The 24,170-nt window shown below is 44.6% G+C and overlaps 1 protein-coding gene across 2 annotated transcripts; it reads left to right on the top strand.

Moving 5' to 3' along the window:
- The first annotated feature begins 10,217 nt into the window (after window positions 1–10,217).
- LOC311142996 (E3 ubiquitin-protein ligase RNF167-like) lies at window positions 10,218–20,445 on the top strand. Of its 2 annotated transcripts, none has more exons than XM_084178784.1 (10): window positions 10,218–10,462; window positions 12,880–13,039; window positions 13,157–13,237; window positions 15,634–15,777; window positions 15,942–16,029; window positions 16,270–16,360; window positions 17,063–17,168; window positions 17,368–17,461; window positions 17,703–17,783; window positions 17,885–20,445. In XM_084178784.1, the coding sequence occupies exons 2-10, from the start codon at window positions 12,941–12,943 to the stop codon at window positions 18,310–18,312; spliced, it is 1,212 nt and encodes a 403-aa protein (XP_084034910.1). In that variant the 5' UTR covers window positions 10,218–10,462; window positions 12,880–12,940; the 3' UTR covers window positions 18,313–20,445. The 2 variants fall into 2 exon arrangements, with proteins under 2 accessions (XP_084034910.1, XP_084034911.1); XM_084178785.1 differs by having other exon boundaries at window positions 10,218–10,684.
- The last annotated feature ends 3,725 nt before the right edge of the window (window positions 20,446–24,170 follow it).

The following is a 24,170-nucleotide window of genomic DNA, read 5'->3' as shown; positions in this document are numbered from 1 at the left end:
TGACTCCGTAAGAAGCATCTCAAGGTCTTGGAGTGGCCTAGCCAGTCTCCAGACCTGAACCCAATAGAAAATCTTTGGAGGGAGCTAAAAGTCCGTATTGCCCAGCGACAGCCCCGAAACCTGAAGGATCTGGAGAAGGTCTGTATGGAGGAGTGGACCAAAATCCCTGCTGCAGTGTGTGCAAACCTGGTCAAGACCTACAGGAAACGTATGATCTCTGTAATTGCAAACAAAGGTTTCTGTACCAAATATTAAGTTCTGCTTTTCTGATGTATCAAATACTTATGTCATGCAATAAAATGCAAATGAATTATTTAAAAATCATACAATGTGATTTTCTGGATTTTTGTTTTAGATTCCGTCTCTCACAGTTGAAGTGTACCTATGATAAAAATTACAGATCTCTACATGCTTTGTAAGTAGGAAAACCTGCAAAATCGGCAGTGTATCAAATATTTGTTCTCCCCACTGTACATACGGCCGTCCACTTCCCCTGCTTCATCAAGTTTCTTTTTTGTGAAGAAGAAAACGATGGTGGTTTACGCCCGTGCATTGACTACCGTGGTCTAAATCAGATCACAATAAAATACAGTTATCCACTACCACTGATTGCTAGTATGACGGAGTCACTGCACGGGGCGCGCTTCTTCACAAAATTGGATCTCAGGAGCGCGTACAACCTGGTGCGTATTCGGGAGGGAGATGAGTGGAAGACAGCATTTAGTACCACCTCGGGGCACTATGAGTACCTCGTCATGCCATACGGTCTGATGAATGCTCCTTCAGTCTTCCAATCGTTTGTGGATTAGATTTTCCGGGACCTGCATGGACAGGGTGTAGTGGTGTATATCGATGACATTCTAATATACTCCGCTACACGAGCCGAGCATGTGTCCCTGGTTCGTCGGGTGCTTGGTAGACTGTTGGAGCATGACCTGTATGTGAAGGCGGAGAAATGTCTGTCCTTCCAAGAATCCATCTCCTTCCTGGGACACCGCTTGTCCGCGTTAGGTGTGGTGATGGAGATTGACCGCGTTTCGGCCGTGCGTAATTGGCAGACTCCAACCGCGGTGAAGGAGGTGCAGCGGTTCTTGGTTTTTGCCAATTACTACCGGAGGTTTATCCGGGGCTTTGGGCAGGTAGCGGCTCCCATTACCTCCTTGCTAAAGGGAGGGCCGGTGCGTCTGCAGTGGTCGGCTGAGGCGGACAGGGCTTTTAAGCATCTGAAGGACCTGTTTACTTCGGCTCCGGTGCTGGCTCATCTGGATCCCTCCTTGGCCTATGGAGCTCGGAGGTGCTGCCATGAGGGAGACCAGGAGAGGGGCCGTCCCCTGCACCAACTGTGGCCGCAGAGGACACACTGCTGGTCGGTGCTGGGGAGGGCCTCCTAGGAGTCGAGGCAGTAGGCAGCGCACTGATGAGCCATTCCAGGTGAGTAGGCACCCAACTCACCCAGAGCTCCCTGTTGCGCATATGTGTATGAATGTTGTGTTTCCCGAGTTTTCGCCTCAGTCCCAGCATAAGGCGCTAGTAGATTCAGGCGCAGCTGGGAACTTTATCGATCGTCAGTTTACCCATAAGTTAGGGATTCATATTGTGCCAGTCGATGTGCCCTTCCCTATCCATGCCCTAGATAGCCGCCCTTTAGGGTCAGGGTTGATTAGGGAAGTCACAGCGCCTCTCAGGATGAAAACGCAGGAGGGGCATGAGGAGATAATTAGTTTGTATCTGATTGATTCTCCTGCGTTTCCCGTGGTGTTGGGGCTTCCCTGGTTAGCTTCTCATGACCCCACTATTTCATGGCAACAGAGGGCTCTCAAGGGATGGTCTGATCAGTGCTTGGGGAGGTGTGTAGGTGTTTCCGTAGGAGCAACGATGGTGGAAAGTCCGAACCAAGTTCCCACCATGCACATTCCGCCTGAATATGCCGATTTGGCTCAATTACCACCCCATCGACAGGGGGATTGTGCGATAAACCTCCAGGTAGGCGCTGCGCTTCCCCGGAGTCACGTGTATCCTCTGTCTCAGGAGGAGATGGCGGCTATGGAGACATTTGTCACATAATCTCTGAGACAGGGATACAGTGGGGAGAACAAGTATTTGATACACTGCCGATTTTGCAGGTTATCCTACTTACAAAGCATGTAGATCCATTGTATGATTTTTAAGTAATTAATTTGCATTTTATTGCATGACATAAGTATTTGATCACCTACCAACCAGTAAGAATTCCGGCTCTCACAGACCTGTTAGTTTTTCTTTAAGAAGCCCTCCAGTTCTCCACTCATTACCTGTTTTAATTGCACCTGTTTGAACTCGTTACCTGTATAAAAGACACCTGTCCACACACTCAATCAAACAGACGCCGTGTATCGCGAGATCGTGGCCAACAACCTCCTTCCCTCAGTAAGAGCATTGCAGATGGGTCGTGGCTGGGTCTTCCAGCATGACAATGACCTGAAACACACAGCCAGGGCAACTAAGGAGTGACTCCGTAAGAAGCATCTCAAGGTCTTGGAGTGGCCTAGCCAGTCTCCAGACCTGAACCCAATAGAAAATCTTTGGAGGGAGCTAAAAGTCCGTATTGCCCAGCGACAGCCCCGAAACCTGAAGGATCTGGAGAAGGTCTGTATGGAGGAGTGGACCAAAATCCCTGCTGCAGTGTGTGCAAACCTGGTCAAGACCTACAGGAAACGTATGATCTCTGTAATTGCAAACAAAGGTTTCTGTACCAAATATTAAGTTCTGCTTTTCTGATGTATCAAATACTTATGTCATGCAATAAAATGCAAATGAATTATTTAAAAATCATACAATGTGATTTTCTGGATTTTTGTTTTAGATTCCGTCTCTCACAGTTGAAGTGTACCTATGATAAAAATTACAGATCTCTACATGCTTTGTAAGTAGGAAAACCTGCAAAATCGGCAGTGTATCAAATATTTGTTCTCCCCACTGTACATACGGCCGTCCACTTCCCCTGCTTCATCAAGTTTCTTTTTTGTGAAGAAGAAAACGATGGTGGTTTACGCCCGTGCATTGACTACCGTGGTCTAAATCAGATCACAATAAAATACAGTTATCCACTACCACTGATTGCTAGTATGACGGAGTCACTGCACGGGGCGCGCTTCTTCACAAAATTGGATCTCAGGAGCGCGTACAACCTGGTGCGTATTCGGGAGGGAGATGAGTGGAAGACAGCATTTAGTACCACCTCGGGGCACTATGAGTACCTCGTCATGCCATACGGTCTGATGAATGCTCCTTCAGTCTTCCAATCGTTTGTGGATTAGATTTTCCGGGACCTGCATGGACAGGGTGTAGTGGTGTATATCGATGACATTCTAATATACTCCGCTACACGAGCCGAGCATGTGTCCCTGGTTCGTCGGGTGCTTGGTAGACTGTTGGAGCATGACCTGTATGTGAAGGCGGAGAAATGTCTGTCCTTCCAAGAATCCATCTCCTTCCTGGGACACCGCTTGTCCGCGTTAGGTGTGGTGATGGAGATTGACCGCGTTTCGGCCGTGCGTAATTGGCAGACTCCAACCGCGGTGAAGGAGGTGCAGCGGTTCTTGGTTTTTGCCAATTACTACCGGAGGTTTATCCGGGGCTTTGGGCAGGTAGCGGCTCCCATTACCTCCTTGCTAAAGGGAGGGCCGGTGCGTCTGCAGTGGTCGGCTGAGGCGGACAGGGCTTTTAAGCATCTGAAGGACCTGTTTACTTCGGCTCCGGTGCTGGCTCATCTGGATCCCTCCTTGGCATTCCAAGTTGAGGTGGATGCGTCCGAGGCTGGGATCGGTGCTGTACTGTCTCAGCGTTCAGGGACGCCATCAAAACTCTGCCCCTGTGCTTTCTTTTCTAAGAAGCTCAGTCCGGCGGAGCGCAATTATGATGTGGGGGACAGGGAGCTGTGGTTCAAGCCCTGAAGGTGTGGAGGCATTGGCTTAAGGGGGCTAAACACCCTTTTCTCATTTTGACTGACCATCGTAACCTGGAGTACATCCGGGCGGCAAGGAGGTTGAACCCTCGTCAGGCAAGGTGGGCTATGTTTTTCACTCGATTTGTGTTTACGCTCACATACAGACCAGGTTCCCAGAACGCTAAGGCAGACGCCCTGTCCCGACTATATGACACAGAGGAGAGGTCCATTGAGCCCACTCCCATACTCCCGGCGTCGTGTCTGGTGGCACCGGTGGTGTGGGAGGTTGATGCGGACATCGAGCGGGCATTACGTACCGAGCCTACTCCCCCCCAGTGTCCGGAGGATCGGATGTACGTGCCGCTCGAGGTTCGTGATCGATTGATTTATTGGGCTCACACGTCACCCTCCTCTGGTCATCCTGGTATCGGTCGGACAGTGCACTGTCTTAGTGGGAAGTACTGGTGGCCCACTTTAGCCAAGGACGTGAGGGTTTATGTTTCCTCCTGCTCGGTGTGCGCCCAGTGTAAGGCACCTAGACACCTGCCCAGAGGGAAGTTACAACCCCTACCCGTTCCACAACGGCCGTGGTCTCATCTATCGGTGGACTTTGTCACGGACCTTCCCCCCCTTACAGGGGAACACTACGATCTTGGTTGTTGTGGATCGGTTTTCGAAGGCCTGCCGTCTCATTCCTATGCCAGGTCTCCCTACAGCCCTACAAACTGCTTACGCCCTGTTTACACACGTCTTCCAGCACTACGGGGTACCTGAGGATATAGTGTCAGATCGAGGTCCCCAGTTCACCTCTAGAGTCTGGAGGGCGTTCATGGAATGTCTGGGGGTCTCGATTAGCCTTACCTCAGGTTTTCACCCTGAGAGTAATGGGCAGGTGGAGAGAGTGAACCAGGATGTGGGTAGGTTTCTGAGGTCCTATTGCCAGGACCAGCAGGGGGAGTGGTCGGGATATATCCCCTGGGCAGAGATAGCCCAAAACTCACTTTGCCACTCCTCAACTAACCTTACGCCTTTTCAGTGTGTGTTAGGTTATCAGCCGGTCCTGGCACCTTGGCATCAGAGCCAGATCGAAGCCTCTGCGGTGGACGAGTGGTTTCGGTGCTCGGAAGAGACCTGGAACGCTGCGCATGTACACCTGCAGCGGGCTATCAGGCGACAAAAGGCGAGCGCTGATCGCCACCGCAGTGAGGCTCCGGTGTATGCACCGGGAGATCGGGTCTGGCTCTCGACCCGAAACCTGCCCCTTCGTCTGCCCTGCCGGAAGCTGGGTCGGTGGTTTGTGGGGCCATTTAAAGTCCTGAGGAGATTTAACAAGGTTTGTTATAGGTTACAACTTCCTATTAATTACCGTATTAACCCCTCGTTCCATGTGTCTCTCCTCAGGCCGGTAGTAGCTGGTCCACTCCAGGAGTCTGAGGTACGAGAGGTTCCTCCGCCCCCACTGGACATCGAGGGGGCTCCGGCGTACTCAGTCCATTCCATCTTGGATTCGAGGCGTCGGGTGAGGGGCCTGCAGTATCTCGTGGAGTGGGAGGGGTACGGTCCGGAGGAACGGTGCTGGGTCCCTAGGAGGGACATCCTAGATCCCTCCATGTTGAGAGATTTCCACCAGAGTCATCCGACTCGCCCTGCTCCGCGTCCTCCTGGCCGTCCACGGCTGGAGCCGCGCGTCAAGGGGGGGGTACTGTCATGGATTCAGCCGAGGCTGCTCCTCCTCCTTGCTCGGGCAGGCTTCGGCGTTCGTCGTCACCGGAGTACTAGCTGCTACCGATCCATGTTTCTGTGTTAGACTTGTTATGTCTTATTATGTACACCTGTTTCCCATTATGTTGTATTGTCTTCCCTATTTAACCCTCTGTTGTACACTGTGTGTTGTGTGTGATTGTATTCGTGATCGGCTGTCGTTAGTGTGCAGGTTATTTCCTCCCTGTGTGTAGATTGTATATGCTCAGTTTACTTTCTAGTAAAGTACGTTTCGGATAAGCTCTGTGTCCTGCGTTTGATTTCGCCCACCGCAATTCACTGACGCCCTTGACAGATTGCATGCTTTTCCAGGAGTAAGGAGATTTCTGAGCAGAGTGTTTGCTTTTGAGCAGGGTTGCGAGGTGTTGTTTTCAAAACACCCTTGAAGCGTGGTGGTCGCTGACAAAATTGTAGTGCGCAGCCTTGTGTTAGAGTAACACCCATTTGTTGGCCATTGACCTTTTCCAGCTGGAAAGGTGGTGCTCAAGGAAACGGTGTTGCTCTAGAGAGTCGTCAGGACCGAGGCTCTGCGTTCTGTGGTGCAGATGGGACGCGGCCTGTATATGGTGCATCTCTGCCCCTTGGGTGATCCTGGCTCCACTTCTTTGGTAGGGCTAAGAGTGTCTGTTCCTCCACTCCTGAGCAAGTGCAGCATGAGTCTGAGCCTGGTTTCTTGGCATCCCAGTTGGGGCCCTTGGACGGGAGTAATGGTTTGCTGGCTGATGCATTCTAAGCTTTGGATGAAGTGCTGAAGCTCCATTGGTGCTTCTCTGTCCTCCTTAGACACTCGGAGGAGGTGGGCCACTGCTGGGCCAAATGTCTGGCCAGGTGATATGGGTACACCTAGGAGTGGAACCTTCTCTTTGTCAGGGAGCTTGGACTGCGCTAACAATAGGTGGCGCCGTGCAACACATAGTGTTTGCCAAAGATTTCCCAATCATCTGAGCATTGCCCTGAAGGCATTGGATGAGCAGGTCTGTAACTGTAGACAGTTAATTCATGGTCTCAACATCATAGTTTGTGGAGAGGCATTCCTGCAGCTCCTTCTGATAGAAGGCCAGTATTGCTGCTGAATTGCTAAGCCTAGTGGCTGAAGCAGTGCTGTCATGTGTCCTGCATAGGAAGCAATCAGATGTCCTGCATTGTTTGTTTAGGAAGCTCTTGCTCTGAACTATGATGGAGAGAAGCAGGCAGAACAAGCGAAGCAAATTATTTGTCCATACGGGGGAAATGGCCAAACCATTCTAATCTGCACCACGAACTGTAGCTAAGCGAGTGCATATGCTTGGCATGGCAGGGGTTCTGTCATTTGGTGTGCTCCAAGTGCATTGGAGCTCAAGCACAAAGTCCTTGAAAAATGGGATGGATGTCTCAGTCTTTGAAGAACTGAATTCATCAAACTTGGATGTGGATGCCATGGCAGTAGGTGCATGTTCCACATGAAGGTTCCTGCTTGCCCTCTCAAAGATTTCAGACAAGCATATTTTATGGTCGACCGTCACTGCCATGCCGGCAGGCTGGGACTGGACGATGTTAGAGCTGTGGTACATAGCATCATCATCATCAGAGTGCTCATAGTCGGTTTCATAAGAGTGGGAGGCTCTTGTGGATTGTACGTCAGTGTCATCCGATTCAACAACCACACTCTGTTCAGAGGTAGGGGTTGGGTTTGGTACCGGCGCGGGAAACCTGGCCAGGATGTGTTCGAGGGCAGACTCAATGGTTGCCATTCAAATGTCCAATGACTTAATCTCCTTGCGCATCTCAGTGTGTCGAGATTTGTGCCCAGGTGAGGCTGAGCGATGGCGTTTATCAGGCGGTGGATCACTAGGGGAGGGAGACCAGTCATTAGACCTGGAGTGTTTGGAATGATCATTGATCTGTGTGGCAGACTCATCTGATAGTGCGCAAGTCGTGATTTCAATGCTCTTGGTTTGAATTTCTGACAGTGAGTGCAAGAGTTGCTACCCTGTGCAGCCGCTTGAGCATGTTCAGCTCCCAAGCAAAGAATGCAAAGTGTGTGCGCATCTGAGGCTGGGAGTTGTTTTCAAACTTTTGACATGGGTGGAACAACATCCCGTGTACAGTACTGAGAAGTATGTTCCAAGAAAAAGGTAACAAAAAATAGCTTTTTGTTTTGGTGTGTCTCTGTGTATGCTTTGATTGTCTCGGTATCGGCTTCAGATGCTTCGAGAGAAAGTTATGCTTACAGTTGTCTCCGTTGGCTCCGACCTGTCCTGTTTCGGAGTCGATACTCCCGCCTAAATATGTATAAAGGTCAGGGCTCGAAACTCCCGCCTATATGAAGCTATCTGACTGGCACAGTCAAGTGTGGACTGTCAGTCTCTGTGTTTTTGGACTCGGTCAAGTGAGGACCGGTCGCCTACAGCAACGCTGAGCTCCGTGATCACAGCAAAACGAGCAAACATCTGAGATAATGGGATGGCCTGAAGCTAACTAACTAGCTAGCTAACACACAAGGATGGAAATGCCCAACAAAAAGCAATAAAAGTTAGCTAGTATGGGCAGGCACAATATCGAGAGAGAGGGGGAGTAGATTAGATTTTAAGAAATCAGCTACTCACGGCACCTCCTTGAGACGTTGAAGAATCGTATTTCGTAAGAAAGTAATCCGAAGGGGATTAATCGCAATTTCGTAATGTAAAACACATAAACGTGAGAGTGAAGAAAATACAGTATGTCACACCACACCACCTTTTATAGTGACGGGTCACGTGGGTACAGTAAGGGTGCACCATGACTGTGAACATCTTTGATATTAAGCATCTTAATCACATCGCGTGAAGGGGAAGGAGTTCCCATAAATGAAAGAGAACTGTATACCGACTACCGACTTTGAGCGCTTATTATCATGGTTTGCGTTTTCAACACCACCATCAAGTAGAGTATGTCAATCTCGATAAACAGAAAATACATCCATCCCTACTCAGTATCGAAGGCTTGGTTTAACAATCTCCGAATGTCATTAAACTTTTTGGTGTTTTGTAACAGATGTCTCCTTCCATTAATGGAACGACCGTTACACAGTTTGGATGCTGGAATTATATTAGAGTGGACTGGATGAACGTGCGCAGATAGCCTACAGGACACTTTTGAAATAGCCTAATGTTTATGCCACACATAAAAGGTAATACATTAAAAAAGTTAAATGACAAATATTTAGGCTATATTGAAGCGTTAGGTTCTAGGTCAAGGAATAGGAGGCAGAAAGCATGTTAAGCTTTCCTGAATAACTGGGCCTGACAGACAGCTCATCAGTATCAGAAATAAACTACAGCCAGACTGGCCTGCTTCTGTGCCTTTCTATAATCTGTCGAGAGTAGACCCACAACTGATTGGGCTATGAAGAGAGCAGAGGAAGATGGGTCAAGGGCGAGGGATCCTAAGATGCTCCCACTGAATAGTAGTCCTTTGCCAGTACAGAGTGATAGGCCTACGAATTAAATGTGCTTCAGTCAGGTTGGCTGTTTAGGGTTCATTGCCATGGTTATCAACTGTACCGCAGAAATGGAACGTAAATCACAGAAAATAGGTGTTGTGGTGACAGCTGCAGGGATTTACTTGAGATTATACTGCAGAGGAGTTACAGGGAGTGTTGAATGGTAGTGTCCCGTCCTCCCAGGCTGTTGGCCTGCTGTAGGATCAGAAAGGATCAAAGTGTAATGGATTTACACTCCACTCCAGTTGGTGTCGGTAATGCACCTTTAGGTTGCCAACCACCATTTAAAGCTGCAATATGTAACTTTTTGGTCGACCCTACCAAATTCACATAGAAATTAGTTATATATCTGTCATTCTCATTGAAAGCAAGTCTAAGAAGCGGTAGAGCTGTTCTATGCACACTAATTCTATGCTTCCCGTGCTTAAGTTTTGTTTTTGCGTCTTTTACTTTCGGTTTTGTACACCAGCTTCAAACAGCTGAAAATACAATATTTTTGGTTATGGAAAATATAGATGGTACAATTTAGATGGTACAATGATTCTCTACACTATACTTGCTTGTTTTGTCTCAAAAGATTATACAGCTGCACCAGAGAGCATCCTGACTGGTTGCATCACTGCCTGGTATGGCAACTGCTCGGCCTCCGACCACAAGGCACTACAGAGGGTAGTGCGTACAGCCCAGTACATCCAGGACCTCTATACCAGACGGTGTCACAGGAAGGCCCTAAAAATTGTAAAAGACTCCAGCCACCCTAGTCATAGACTGTTCTCTCTGCTACCGCACGGCAAGCGGTACCGGAGCGACAAGTCTAGGTCCAAGAGGCTTCTAAACAGCTTCTACCCCCAAGCCATAAGACTCCTGAACATCTAATCAAATGGCTACCCAGGCTATTTGCATTAGCAGAATGTCGGCCAAACTCCATCTCGCTCCATCTTCTCCCACTGCCGGCCAATGGGCTTCCTCTCATCATCTTATTTGGTGGTGAGTTGAAACGCCAACCGGATGCTTCAGATTTATACATCCGGTGAAACATCTGGCTTATTTTTCTGTCTATGACTGTTCTCCTAGCGGCTGGATATTATTATGCAGGAAATGTATTTCCTTAGTCTTGAGCCTAGCATTTTCAGAAAAGAGTGGCTTTAGACACCAAACAATATAGTTATATTGCTATTATAACGTATCTAGCTATCTTTCCCATCCTACTTTTGTTTTCTAGCTACTTGCTTCTTCTCAAAAACGAAGCTAGCTAGATAACTAGCCTCTGCTCTGGAACAGGGAAGAAGAGGACAAAACAACAAGGCACTGGACTGGTACAAGAAGGATCATACCCGTTCTTTTATAGCTCCGTGATCACACCACTTCTCCCCAGATAGCTAACTAGATATGTTTTACTTCGATGATTGAGACTGTTCTGATCAGTATTGAGGATCAACCTGACAAAGTACCGTAGCTTTCCGATCGCTAGTTATCTAACGTTATAATCTCTTAGCTAAGATTATAGCAGCTAGCTAATGTTAGTGTAGCTATCAGTGGTAAGTCAAATTCGTGTTTGTTGTTGTTGTGTTAGCACACCTAGCGAGTTAACGTCAGCTTATCTGGCCAAATAAACTAGCTAACTGAGTTATTACTAAACATAATAGTTTTGTCCACCAGACCGAATGTTTTCCCCCCATTGATTCCACTTAGCTGGATACGTTGCTAGCTACGTATAAACTAGGTAACGCTAGTTAGTTATTACCGACGACGAACACTAGCTAGCTATTTGTGTTGTGTACAGTGGGGGAAAAAAGTATTTAGTCAGCCACCAATTGTGCAAGTTCTCCCACTTAAAAAGATGAGAGAGGCCTGTAATTTTCATCATAGGTACACGTCAACTATGACAGACAAAATGAGGAAAGAAAATCCTGAAAATCACATTGTAGGATTTTTTATGAATTTATTTGCAAATTATGGTGGAAAATACGTATTTGGTCAATAACAAAAGTTTCTCAATACTTTGTTATATACCCTTTGTTGGCAATGACACAGGTCAAACGTTTTCTGTAAGTCTTCACAAGGTTTTCACACACTGTTGCTGGTATTTTGGCCCATTCCTCCATGCAGATCTCCTCTAGAGCAGTGATGTTTTGGGGCTGTCGCTGGGCAACACGGACTTTCAACTCCCTCCAAAGATTTTCTATGGGGTTGAGATCTGGAGACTGGCTAGGCCACTCCAGGACCTTGAAATGCTTCTTACGAAGCCACTCCTTCGTTGCCCGGGCGGTGTGTTTGGGATCATTGTCATGCTGAAAGACCCAGCCACGTTTAATCTTCAATGCCCTTGCTGATGGAAGGAGGTTTTCACTCAAAATCTCACGATACATGGCCCCATTCATTCTTTCCTTTACACAGATCAGTCGTCCTGGTCCCTTTGCAGAAAAACAGCCCCAAAGCATGATGTTTCCACCCCCATGCTTCACAGTAGGTATGGTGTTCTTTGGATGCAACTCAGCATTATTTGTCCTCCAAACACGACGAGTTGAGTTTTTACCAAAAAGTTCTATTTTGGTTTCATCTGACATTCTCCCAATCCTCTTCTGGATCATCCAAATGCACTCTAGCAAACTTCAGACGGGACATGTACTGGCTTAAGCAGGGGGACACGTCTGGCACTGCACTCACCGTTCTTGTGATCATTTTGACCCCACGGGGTGAGATCTTGCCTGGAGCCCCAGATCGAGGGAGATTATCAGTGGTCTTGTATGTCTTCCATTTCCTAATAATTGCTCCCACAGTTGATTTCTTCAAACCAAGCTGCTTACCTATTGCAGATTCAGTCTTCCCAGCCTGGTGCAGGTCTACAATTTTGTTTCTGGTGTCCTTTGACAGCTCTTTGGTCTTGGCCATAGTGGAGTTTGGAGTGTGACTGTTTGAGGTTGTGGACAGGTGTCTTTTATACTGATAACAAGTTCAAACAGGTGCCATTAATACAGGTAACGAGTGGAGGACAGAGGAGCCTCTTAAAGAAGAAGTTACAGGTCTGTGAGAGCCAGAAATCTTGCTTGTTTGTAGGTGACCAAATACATATTTTCCACCATAATGTGCAAATAAATTCATAAAAAATCCTACAATGTGATTTTCTGGATTTTTTCCCCTCAATTTGTTTGTCATAGTTGACGTGTACCTATGATGAAAATTACAGGCCTCTCTCATCTTTTTAAGTGGGAGAACTTGCACAATTGGTGGCTGACTAAATACTTTTTTCCCCACTGTATATACATGCGCCATTGATCTTAGAAACTATTGGGATGATGGCTAGCTTGCTAGTTAGCGACACCATGTGCTAGCTTGCTAGTTAGCAAGTACACAGTGTCGTTCCCGCCTGCTGTGTACCGGACTAGCTGGCTAAGCCAGCACACGTTAACAGAACTGCGGGACAACTGTGCCCGACAGGTGAGGACGAAGGCCACTCTACAGGTGTACGGATAACTAGCTACCATTGTTGCCCCCGCCCCTTCTGTGGGGTTTATCGGCGGCTGGCATCCAACGTTATTGTCCATCCTCCTGCCTGTACTAGTTTAAAAATGGACCAATAGAAGTATAAAGAGGGGTTCATGCACATGCAGGAACGCACCCGAAATGCAGGCCGCAATTCCACCCTTCTTGTTTATTTGGACTGGTATTTGAATCATTTGTTATTATGCAATTGATGAATCAATTGATGATATTTGCCTCTTCCACTCCTCAGGCTAAACTTCCCAGTTACCTGGCCCTACTCATCCCATTCTCCACACAGACAGTGAAGCAGGATGTTGGGTCTGTGGTGCATGGGTGCCCGACTGGGCGTTCTCACTCTGGCTCTGTGCTGCACACTTGCCCCCTTACCTGCACACTCATACATCTATGCTGTGAGTCCTCGTGATTGTAGAACTGTGTGATCAAGTTTGTTGTGGATTTACACGTGATCTCAGATGTTTGGCATTGCATTTGTCCAAAAAAACTCAACACTTGTGTCTGTCTGGTAGCATTACAGCAATATGACCAGCATGTTGTTTGAGGACCTGCCTGCCTTTTTTGGATCATCACTACCCAAAGAAGGACTTATGGTGAGTAGTGTTGTCACGATACCAGAATTTTGACTTCGATACCGATACCAGGTTTAGTATCAAAATACTCAATACCAAAATTATACCACAGCAAAATAAGGCATATTAGCCAAAGTCACAGAATGGCACTTGATCCAGACAGATAAACTCAGCTACTGCTCAATCGTTGGGCATCTTTTGAGTAAAATATCATTACATTTTTACCTCAACATTTTGCAGAGACAGCCATGTGTGCATTAATGAATCAATTATACAATCAATTAGACTTTTTTTTTACTAATCTAACTACATAACATAATGGTAATAATTGATTTGAATGGTAAATCTCTTGATAAACTGGGTAAGTCGAGTCTAGGCCTATGTTTTATTATTTTACCAAGCGAAACTGCATATACCTATACAGGTGAATGCATATTCAATAAGAGTGTGTGCATGCATTGAGTTATTGTGATTGTCATCTGTAGTCCCATGAAATAAGGTTAAACAATCTATTTCCCTTCCATATGGGATTGATTTTATTTTACTGATCAACAACATTTTCACAGAAGTAGCTTATATAAAAGTGCACGCTGTCTCTTTTTAACCAGTAATGGTGTCATTGGCTAAGCCAGCACATGTTAACAGAACTGCGGGACAACAGTGCCCGAGTGCTGCGGGAGTGGCGCAGTGGTCTAAGGCACTGCATCTCAGCGCTTGAGGCGTCACTACAGACCCCCTGGTTTGATTCCAGGCTGTATCACAACCGGCCGTGATTGGGAGTCCCATAGGTCGGCGCACAATTGGCCCAGCGTGGTCCTCCGGGTTTGGCCGGTGTAGGCCGTTATTGTAAATAAGAATTTGTTCTTAACTTACTTGCCTAGTTAAATAAAGTTAAAATAAATACAAAATAAAAATTCAGTAGGCAAGGGGGCTGCGGCCGGGAGACTCATGGGCGGCGCACAATTGGCCCAGCGTCGTCCAGGGTAGGGGAGGGAATGGCCGGCAGGGGTGTAGTAGCTCAGTTGATAGAGCATGGTGTTTGCAACGCCAGGGTTGTGGGTTCAATTCCCACGGGGGGCCAGTATAAAAAAATATGTATTCACTAACTGTAAGTCGCTCTGGATAAGAGCGTCTGCTAAATGACTAAAATGTAAATGTAAATGTAATGTTTTGTCGCTGCTCCCTGTGCACACTGAGTGCTAGTGCGCATGTGACGTTGGTCTGTGTAAACCGGATGTAACCCGGATATAGACGGTCCATGAATCGGCGTATGCGAACATGAGTAGATTACCATGAAAACAACTGTCCGACATTTTACCTTTTGGTGACATGATACCTCATCGGTCCAGAATCCCAAATAGCAACATTCACAAGGGGATGACAGAGGTTTTCTTGTTGTCTTCTCATTTGTTGTGAAAGCAAAAGAAGAGTATCTTGTCTTGTTTCCTTCCCTTGTAAGCTAGCTAGCCTTTTAGCTTCCCACATCGCCATGTGAAATAATCGGATTTATAATAAAATAATATGCCCTGGCAAATGTTATTATACTTGCCAGTGTAATTTAAAACATTATCCCAATTTGATATTCTTTTTCAATGTATTCGCTCCCATACCAGCTAAAAATAGAATGTCCACATTTTTTGTAATGGTTTCATACCGGCTGTATTTCTGTAATTTTTAAAGTTATATATCTTGAAAACTTGATTGCTGATGTGCAAAACATGTTGGGACTATATCAACAATGCACTAATGAAACAAATACCAAAATATTTTCTTTTAAGGGGGATATCAGCTTCGCTGATAGACAGACTTGATCTGTGAGACACATTTTACAGAAGTACTGATTTTATTTTTTAAATATTTTTGTCATTTAGCAGATGCTCTTATCTAGAGCGACATAGTTGGTGCATTCATCTTAAGATAGCTAGGTGGGACAACCACATCTCACAGTCATAGTAAGCACATTTTCCCTCAATTTAAAGTGCGAGTGTTAGTTCACGAACTGCATTCTTTTTTTCCTTCTTGTTTTTTGTGAGGGTCGGGGTGAGAAGGGGGGTGCTGTGGGATTATTTAAAATAGGGTTTCAGATGTTTTCGGAAAATGGGCAGGGACTCTGCTGTCCTAGCTTCAGGGGGAAGCTGGTTCCACCATTGCCAGGACAGAGAAGAGCTTGGAATGGGCTGAGCGGGAGCTGCCCTCCCGCAGGGGTGGGAGGGCCAAGAGACCAGAGGTGGCAGAACGGAGTGCTCGGGTTGGGGTGTAGTACCAAACCGTTTTCATGTTCTAGTATAGAAAAAGTACAGAAGTTTCAGGATACCATGCAACACTAATGTGAGAGGAGAAGTGAATACAGGAGCAACATGTCCTTTGATCCATTGCAAACATCAGCTGAAACTTCCTTTCCTTTCTCTCTCTTCAAGGGTGTGTTAGTAGAGTCCCGACCACTCAACGGCTGCGCTCCGATAGAACCTCCACCACCACCACCCACATCTAGTGATCCCAACACTACCACTACTAAGTACATAGTCCTCATCCGACGCTATGACTGCAATTTTGAAATCAAGGTTGGTGTGTGTAGCTATGCTGTTGGGTTGCTTAGGATATAAGGTGTTGCTATTCAATTTGGAATTCAGCAGATTATTTATTGCAACATATTCAGTGTAAAATCACACTGCACCTAGTGTTTACAATTGTTACAATGTAAATTATGGTTTTGTATTTAATGCAGGTGCTGCATGCACAGCAAGCTGGATTCAGTGCAGCCATCGTTCACAACATGTACTCAGAGACTCTACTCAACATGAACTACAGCAATGGTGAGGATCCTACAATCATCATCACCTTCTCTAAGCTGCCTATATCCATTTCTTACAGAATGAGTTCAGTTACTAGATAGTTTACTTAACCAGGTTGTCTGATTTGTGTTCTCACTCCTCAAAATCTCAAGTAGTCTTTATTAACCAGTATCATCCCAAGAAAAAAAAAGAAGAAAAAAACTGAATACTTTGGTAATGCTGAGTGGCAGCGCTCCCCTTTTTGTTTGTTTGTGTGTGTAGAAACTATTGCAGAGGAGATTGAGATCCCCTCAGTATTCACCAGCTACTACGCCTCCCAAATTCTCAGGACCTTCATCATTCCTGAACAAGGGTGAGTTCCATTGTGATGTTTTATTATTTTTGTCAAGCTCAACTTCCATGACAACCTGTTAAATGGTGACATCACAGATGTTATTTCTACTGAGAGTCACAATGTTAGATGGAGGTAGCACTTAACTATCTGTTGATGGGTTATGATTGCTAATGTAACCATTCAACAGGGGCTTTTATTGGATCTTTGTTAATGGTCTTGCACCATAGGGAAGACGGGACCTTTATTGATTAGATTTGCACTGAGATTCAGTCATGTTCTTCACATCTTTGCGCTCATCATGTCAGCCCTGCTGAGGGTCTCAAATCAAATTATATTTGTCACATGCTTCGTAAACAACAGGTGTGGACTAACAGTGAAATGCTTATTTACAGGCTCTTCCCAACAATGCAGAGAAAGAAATTGGAGAAATAATAGAAAAGTAAAACACGTAATAATAGATACACAATGAGTAACGATAACTTGGCTATATACACGGGGTACCAGTGCCGAATCAATGTGCAGGGGTACGAGGTAATTGAGGTAGATATGTACATATAACTAGGAATAAAGTGACTGATTGGCTGGTCCTATGTGGACATCATCCCTATTTTGGAGATGGTGTTGAGTCTGGCATTGCTGTCCCTCTTAGTTGTAGAGATTTGTGGCTTTTCTGAACAATGCCCCCATACAAAAGCTGATGGTGCTGTATTTGGTGTGCAGGGCCTATGTGATCCTCAAGCCGGAGTTTGCCTTCCCACTCTCATACTATCTCATCCCCTTCACTGGAATAGTGGGCATGATCATCCTTGTGATGGTTGTCATCCTGGTAAGTGCCTTTGGGAAACAGCCTCATTTTGTTATGAATGTGGAATTGATTTCACAATTGAATAGTTAAATATTGATTTCATACATCCTAAATGAATAGAATTCAGTAATTGTATTCACATATTAAAAAGCACTGACTCTCAACTCTTAGATTTTGGTGTGGTCTGTGTTTCTTCATTCCCTGCCTTGTCTTGGTTTAGATTGTGCGCTGTGTGCAGTACAGGAAAAGGATGAGGAAAAATAGACTGACTAAGGAACAGCTGAAGAAGATCCCCATTCACAAGTTCACTAAAGGTAATGAGAGCGAGAAGGAGTGTCCCACCACACATTCAAATGAGAATCTATCACCCGTGTAACTAGTTAAAGACGTTGCAAAACACTTTGTGAGACAGCAGTACTTTCTTCCCTAGAATGTTGAGAAACCTGAATAACAAAAAGGGTCATCTGATTGTCTGCTCCTGTTATTATTACATTAGTTAGCATTACAATGCATTGTATTTCCACCTGTCACATGTCAATCTTATTCGTATTTTAGGTGATGAATATGATGTTTGTGCTATTTGTCTGGATGAGTATGAAGAGGGTGACAAACTGCGAGTTTTGCCTTGCTCACACGGTAATTGTAAATGATCATGTTTGGCTCTATCTCACTCACATAAGTTATTCTCACAGTTCCAAGGCCATATGGTAACTGTTTTATTTGTATAATCTCTTCAGCGTACCACAGCAAGTGTGTGGACCCCTGGCTTACAGGGACTAAGAAAACTTGCCCTGTGTGCAAACAACGCGTAACCCGGCCTAATCCAGAGTACTCTGAGTCCGAGTCTGAGGATGATGGGGCACGTCGTGCAGACGAAGAGGGGGCAGAGGGTGAAGCTGACACAGAGCGCACCCCTCTGCTCCGCCCCTCCAACCCAGACTCCCCCTCTGGCAACCCAGGGGCCTACTCTGCCACCGTCACCACGGTAACCACCGCCCAGTGCCTAGGCTCCCCCGGGCACTGCGACTCGCCCATCCTGGAGTACGAGGGCTACTTCTCCCCTCAGGAGGAGTCAGACTCTGATACTGCGGAGGAGGGGATGGACTCCCACCCCTCAGATGATGACACTGCCCAGCTCATTGGTAGGGGCGCAGTGGGGGTCTGAAAGCCTGGAGGGAGCTGAGATTAAATTACTTTGTGCTAGCTGAAAAGGGTCAGTCTTGTCCCCGCAGGGTGTTTTTAAATGGTTTATGGAGCTGTGGCTATGAAGTTGTCTTAGCCATAGATTTTCTAGAACACTATTGTCACTTTGGTTACATAGAACCGATTTACATATTTTATCCAACTCATACTCAATTTTGCTAGCTCTAACATGTTCATATTTAGCCAAGATTATGTTATGTTTTAGCAGTCCTGTCTTCAAAATGAGGCACACATTGATAAGGACAGTAAATCAGTTAACATTTTGCTTTGAGTCTTTGCCAGTGAACTCTAACCCCCCCCCCCCCCCCCCCCCCCCCAAAAAAATGAATAAACTGACCGGTAGTCTCAATCATAACTATTAGTATTTGGTTGAATAAATTCTGTCAATGCACTACTTGACAATTTACATACCCCAAATTCTTATTTTCAATGAATATACAAGGAGATAACCCACCTGAGATTTTTTTTTGTAGTTATTGAGTAGTTGTGTTCTTCATATTTCTTCTAATTTCTAGTTTTTTTCTTCTTCTAGTATTACATTGTTATTGATTATTTCAATGTTGTGTTTTTAGTTTGAAAGAAAGGCATGTCACTGTACTTGTGCATGTGACATTAAAACTTGAAACTTGAGTTGAAAGGAAACTACAGTGCTGCTGTCTCACTAATAAGATTTCTTCCCCATGCTAGTAGTATACGGGAACCTGTATGCATCTCTGTAACTGGTTTCTTTCATTATATTGGGTAAGTGGGAGTATAGTTTACTCTATGGGGAGTTTCTCTCTGATGGTTTATGGAGTTTTTGGACTGTTAATTTGTTATGCATCATTGACCAGTAATCAGGGCATGCCAAAGGAGATTTTTTTTTCCTTCTTCACTGAAATACATTTTTGTTGTCCAGCATCGTTTCTTTTAACTACTTTTAAAAGTTCCGAATTGGTTCAGTGTAATTTTATTTCAACTTCTTCTATGATAGAACGTTCAGAGTTCTTAATGATGTTGTAATATTTGTTTGTTTTCTGTCTGTTTTGTTTTTGACATAACTGGTGATATGGTCTGTCTAAAAGAGATTCCATCTGCTTTCTGAAGAAGTTGATCAAACTCAGGAATAGGAACATTAACTCTGTATGGAAATTACATTTCAGAATTCTTCATGGATATTCTGGTTTTATTTTCATACAGAATGAACATAACATATTACACCATAGAATTTAGCAAACCATCGGCACAATTCTTTACAGTTTTGTCAATCTATCTCCTCACATCAGCCTTTGTCTACCTGTAGAAGTACAGATTATTGTTAGGAGAAGTGTATCTTAAGGGACTATTACTCATGTAACATACTGTTTTTTTCTTTCTTCCTGTGTAGCCTTTTATATACAGTACACACGTTAGGAACAAGGTAGGCAACCATGCATTGTATATAACATTATGTATATGCTCATATGTCCATGCATCAAAATACACTCCATTTAGATTATTTTCTCCCTGAAAAGAGCAGAAGGGAGATGCCAGTACTTATACAGTATGTTACATATTTACGTTGGTCTCCACCTCGGCTATGAATCTATTGCTTTCTGTATGCAATTTCTCGATTGTCTGTGTACATTGCGTATTCTGGTATTCCTAGGATGGCAATTATTTGTTGGCAAATTATATGTTGAAATGTCCTCCCATATGACATGATGTATGATTTAACTTATGCTTTTGAGTAGAATGTGCCTAATTTCAGTCAGAATGTGTCTTTATTGGCGATAAATTATCAATGTTCATATACCACAACAATTTAATATGTAGATGTATTTTTTAAAAACATTTTGGAAATCAATTCTGTTGGATGGACTTATGTCAAAATGTACTTTTAAGCACAAGCAAAACAATAGTAATCATGGCTATAAGCTTCTGTGGCGCTCATGTCAAGGATAGGACCAAGTTTGAAGTGTTATGTAACTGTATGTCTTCATTCATTTATTATGTAATTGTCTATTAATCTTTGACTGCTGCTTTTCCATAACCTCCTTTCTCACTTTGCTGAAGATTTATATAGTCTTGTGACATTAAGTTGGTCCCATAAAAATAAATGACATATTTTCCATGATTTTGGGCTTATGTTTTAAGTCTTGAGTTTTTATCAGCCAGGAATCAACTGCCTATTGACATCAGTTAGAATACGGTAAATTAACTTAAATATCCCCTTTCCCTCCACTAAAAGTACCATGAGTAGCGGGAATGGTGTCTTGCCTGGCTGAGTTGGAAAGTGAAGAATAATTGTCATAAGATTCACAACGGTCGTTGAAATCAGAATAATTCTAAAAATAGGCAATTTCTTTGATGATAAATGTCCTGTTCATTACCAACTACAAACCTAGTGACTCATACTGTACTGTAAATGAATGACAGCATTAATTTGCTTTTAGCCCCCTGCAGTTTACCAGCCCTGCAGTTCCATTGGTTAAATGGAACTGAGCCATGAATGGTTATGGTCAATGGATTGGCTCAGTCGTTTCTATACTGTGTCAAAGACACAGGTTCATTTATAAGCAAATACCTCAGAGTACAGTCATTAGGCTAATTAACATGAAGCATAGCTCAACAAGTCTGGCTACAATATGTTCCCTGACTTTGTTTTAATTTCAATAAGGCTCTCCCCCCACACACACTTTCTTTGTTTTACTCTCCATTTATAAAAGACATTCAGCTAGTAAACAGTCGTCACACAAATCAGTTGTGCACTTGCCCTTTAGAAAATATTTGACGTCACACCTGTGAAAGCATATATAACCTCCAATGATCTAAAACCTTCAATGTTTATTACACCTGATACTACATAGCTGACACTTCTTCCTGTCTGTTGTGGGAAAGGATGACTGGATCACCACCTCCCCCCTCTCCTGAATCTCTTACTATTCTAACTGATCTCATCTGTTTTGCTTGTTTCCAAAGAGTTCCCTTAACTGGACAGAGAGGTACATGACCAAATGTATTTGCCTTTGTGCTGAAAAAAAGTCTTAACTACAGGAACATCACTGTGTTTAGGAGACCCTTTGTTCCACTTGAAGCTGAAATAAACACTTGTACTGTAATTCATGTATGATACAAATGATGGTTTCAGACTGTTTGTATTGTGTTTCCCTGTCCATCATCGGTTTTGTCAAATTACTATTTTGAACCGCAAACTAATTTCATGTCCCTTAACCAGACAGATGTCAATGACAAGTCAGGGATGCATGGTCTAACGTGGAACAGGGGGTTGAACCCACTCCTGTCTGGTCGCACATCCACTGGGACTTCATGGATCACCAGCATAAGTTCAGGGGCAAGACTAAGAGCCAAAAGGATGTGTCATACCATTGAATGACAAAGGTGAGTACTGGACTGTATGTGCTGTAGCCAACTCTTATATTGTTGTTGTCATGCCAATGCTAGAGGAGTTGGCTACTGCACACAGTATGGGAGCAGGCAGGATAATGTAGCCTGGTGAGTCACATGCACGCACCTCTGTAACCGACTGGTGTAGTTGAGCTCTGGTCATCATGTGCTCAGCACACATTTATTAGACCGAAAATCTGGGGTGAACGTTTTGGTATTAAACAAGATTATAATAGCCTAGCCCACTGCATTCTTTATGAATGTCAAGGAGAGGGTGACGTGCTGAACCGGTTTTTATAACAAATGCACTGTTTTGTTCTAGGTGAAACTGGTCTGGATAATTTCAAACAAATCATGTAAAATGAAGGAACCTTTATTCTTGATCTAATAGCCATCCTATGCATTTATATCAAATCTCATTACTAACGTATTATTGTTGAAAGTTTGGATGTTAATCTCTATAATTAGGTTAATTATTAATGTATTTTGTTTCATGATCAACATTAGCAAAATTACACCTTGAAAAGATAACTAAACTTTTTAGAAGATGTGGCTACAGTGTCAACTAGAAACCCACAGGGTGACCAACTAAAGAATGCGAACAGCTCCCTGTCTAGACTTGTGAGGGTGCTGTATCAAGCTTTCAAGGCGCATGGGAATGGGGTGGTGAGCGAACTGGTCTGAGGAGAGGTAGCCATGTGACACAAATGCAGGAATGGGGGGAGGCGTTAGGAATGGGGTGTCTGGAAGTGGGGGCCCCAGTCTGCTGGCCATGGGTGCCTCGGTGGCTGTTGCCAGAGCCTGATGTTGACATGTCAATTTTGGATGAAATATGGGCTGAGGACTGCGGGGACCCTTCTGGGGTGGTTGAAGCTCATTTACGGCGGCATAGGATCCCTACTTGCGGATTTTCACAGATGGGTCAATGGACCTAGGCAGTGGAAGAGCAGGGTTTGGGATACATGTTCCTCAGTTTGAGATACACCTGGGTAGGCTGCTGTGACAGTTTCAGTCTTCTCTGCTGAAATACTAGTGTTAGAAATTGCGTAATTCAAATCTGGTATTGGAATAAGAGAAAATCAAGAGATATTCAATCCAAGCTAAATGTATTATATGCAAAATGTATGTATGATAAGTATGATGGTTTGTATACGGGCTCACTGAAATACCACGCAGGGCAGACAGAGAACTGATCCATTGTTACAGGTTCTTCTTCAAATACTCTGACGGAGATAGTTCCCACTCCCTGCTGGGCCTATCAGAGTAGAGACTGAGCGTGGTTTAGACTTACTCAGCCAATCCGTTGGCGCACAGGCTGGTCCCAGCCCCTTGGCGCTCCACTGTTGCCAGGCATATGTTGTTATCATAACAACCTGTAGAGTCATCACCCATAGACACCGTTCCACTGTACTCTAAATACCTACGTTCAAGGACGGTTCACAGACAACAAAGAGGAAGTGTTCGTATCTGTGAGAAATACAAGTCTTATCTCATCCTACCCCCTAACGTTCCTCACATGAATCACAGCTTGTTATGTGAAACAATTTATATCAGTACAGTACAAACCTTTTATGCTTTAATCATTAATGCATTCTTTCTAAGTTAGTCATCACATACAGATCCAATTATGAGAAAATAGATCCCCACACTAGCACTAGTGTGGGTGGAAGAAGTGGGGCCTAAAAGGGTTATTTTGTGTTCAGACTGGCGCTGCCCTGGTCGCAATGAGAGAAGGGAAGCCTAGAGCATGTCCAGACTTGTTAATCGAGCTGTTGATTGCGCTTCATAGGGTGGGGCATAAAGAGTGTAAGGTAGGTTTTCTATGGGTTCCAGCTCATGTGGGGGTAGGGGAGGCAACTCTGAAGAGGGAGGAGGTAGATGTGGTGGAGGAGAATTATAGCAGAGGGGGTGACCCAGAAGTGGCAGTGTGAGTGAGAGCATAGCCTTGCTATTGAGAAAGGCCGCCGTAGGCAGACCTGGCTCTCAAGAGAAGACAGGCTATGTGCACACTGCCCACAAAATGAGGTGGAAACTGAGCTGCACTTCCTAACCTCCTGCCAAATGTATGACCATATTAGAGACACATATTTCCCTCAGATTACAGCGATCCACAAAGAATTCGAAAACAAACCCAATTCTGATAAACTCCCTTATCTACTGGGTGAAAAACCACAGTGTGCCATCACAGCTGCAAGATTTGTGACCTGTTGCCACAAGAAAAGGGCAACCAGTGAAGAACAAACACCATTGTAAATACAACCCATATTTATGTTTATTTATTTTCCCATTTGTACTTTAACTATTTGCACATTGTTACAACACTGTATATATACATAATATGACATTTGAAATGTCTTTATTCTTTTGAAACTTCTGAGTGTAATGTTTACTGTTAATATTTATTGTTTATTTCACTTTTGTTTACTATCTACTTCACTTGCTTTGGCAATGTTA

Source organism: Coregonus lavaretus (genome assembly GCF_964263955.1).
Source record: "Coregonus lavaretus genome assembly, chromosome: 15".
Lineage (NCBI taxonomy): Eukaryota > Metazoa > Chordata > Actinopteri > Salmoniformes > Salmonidae > Coregonus > Coregonus lavaretus.
Note: the sequence above shows the minus strand (reverse complement) of the source record. Positions and strands in the feature narration are given on the sequence as shown.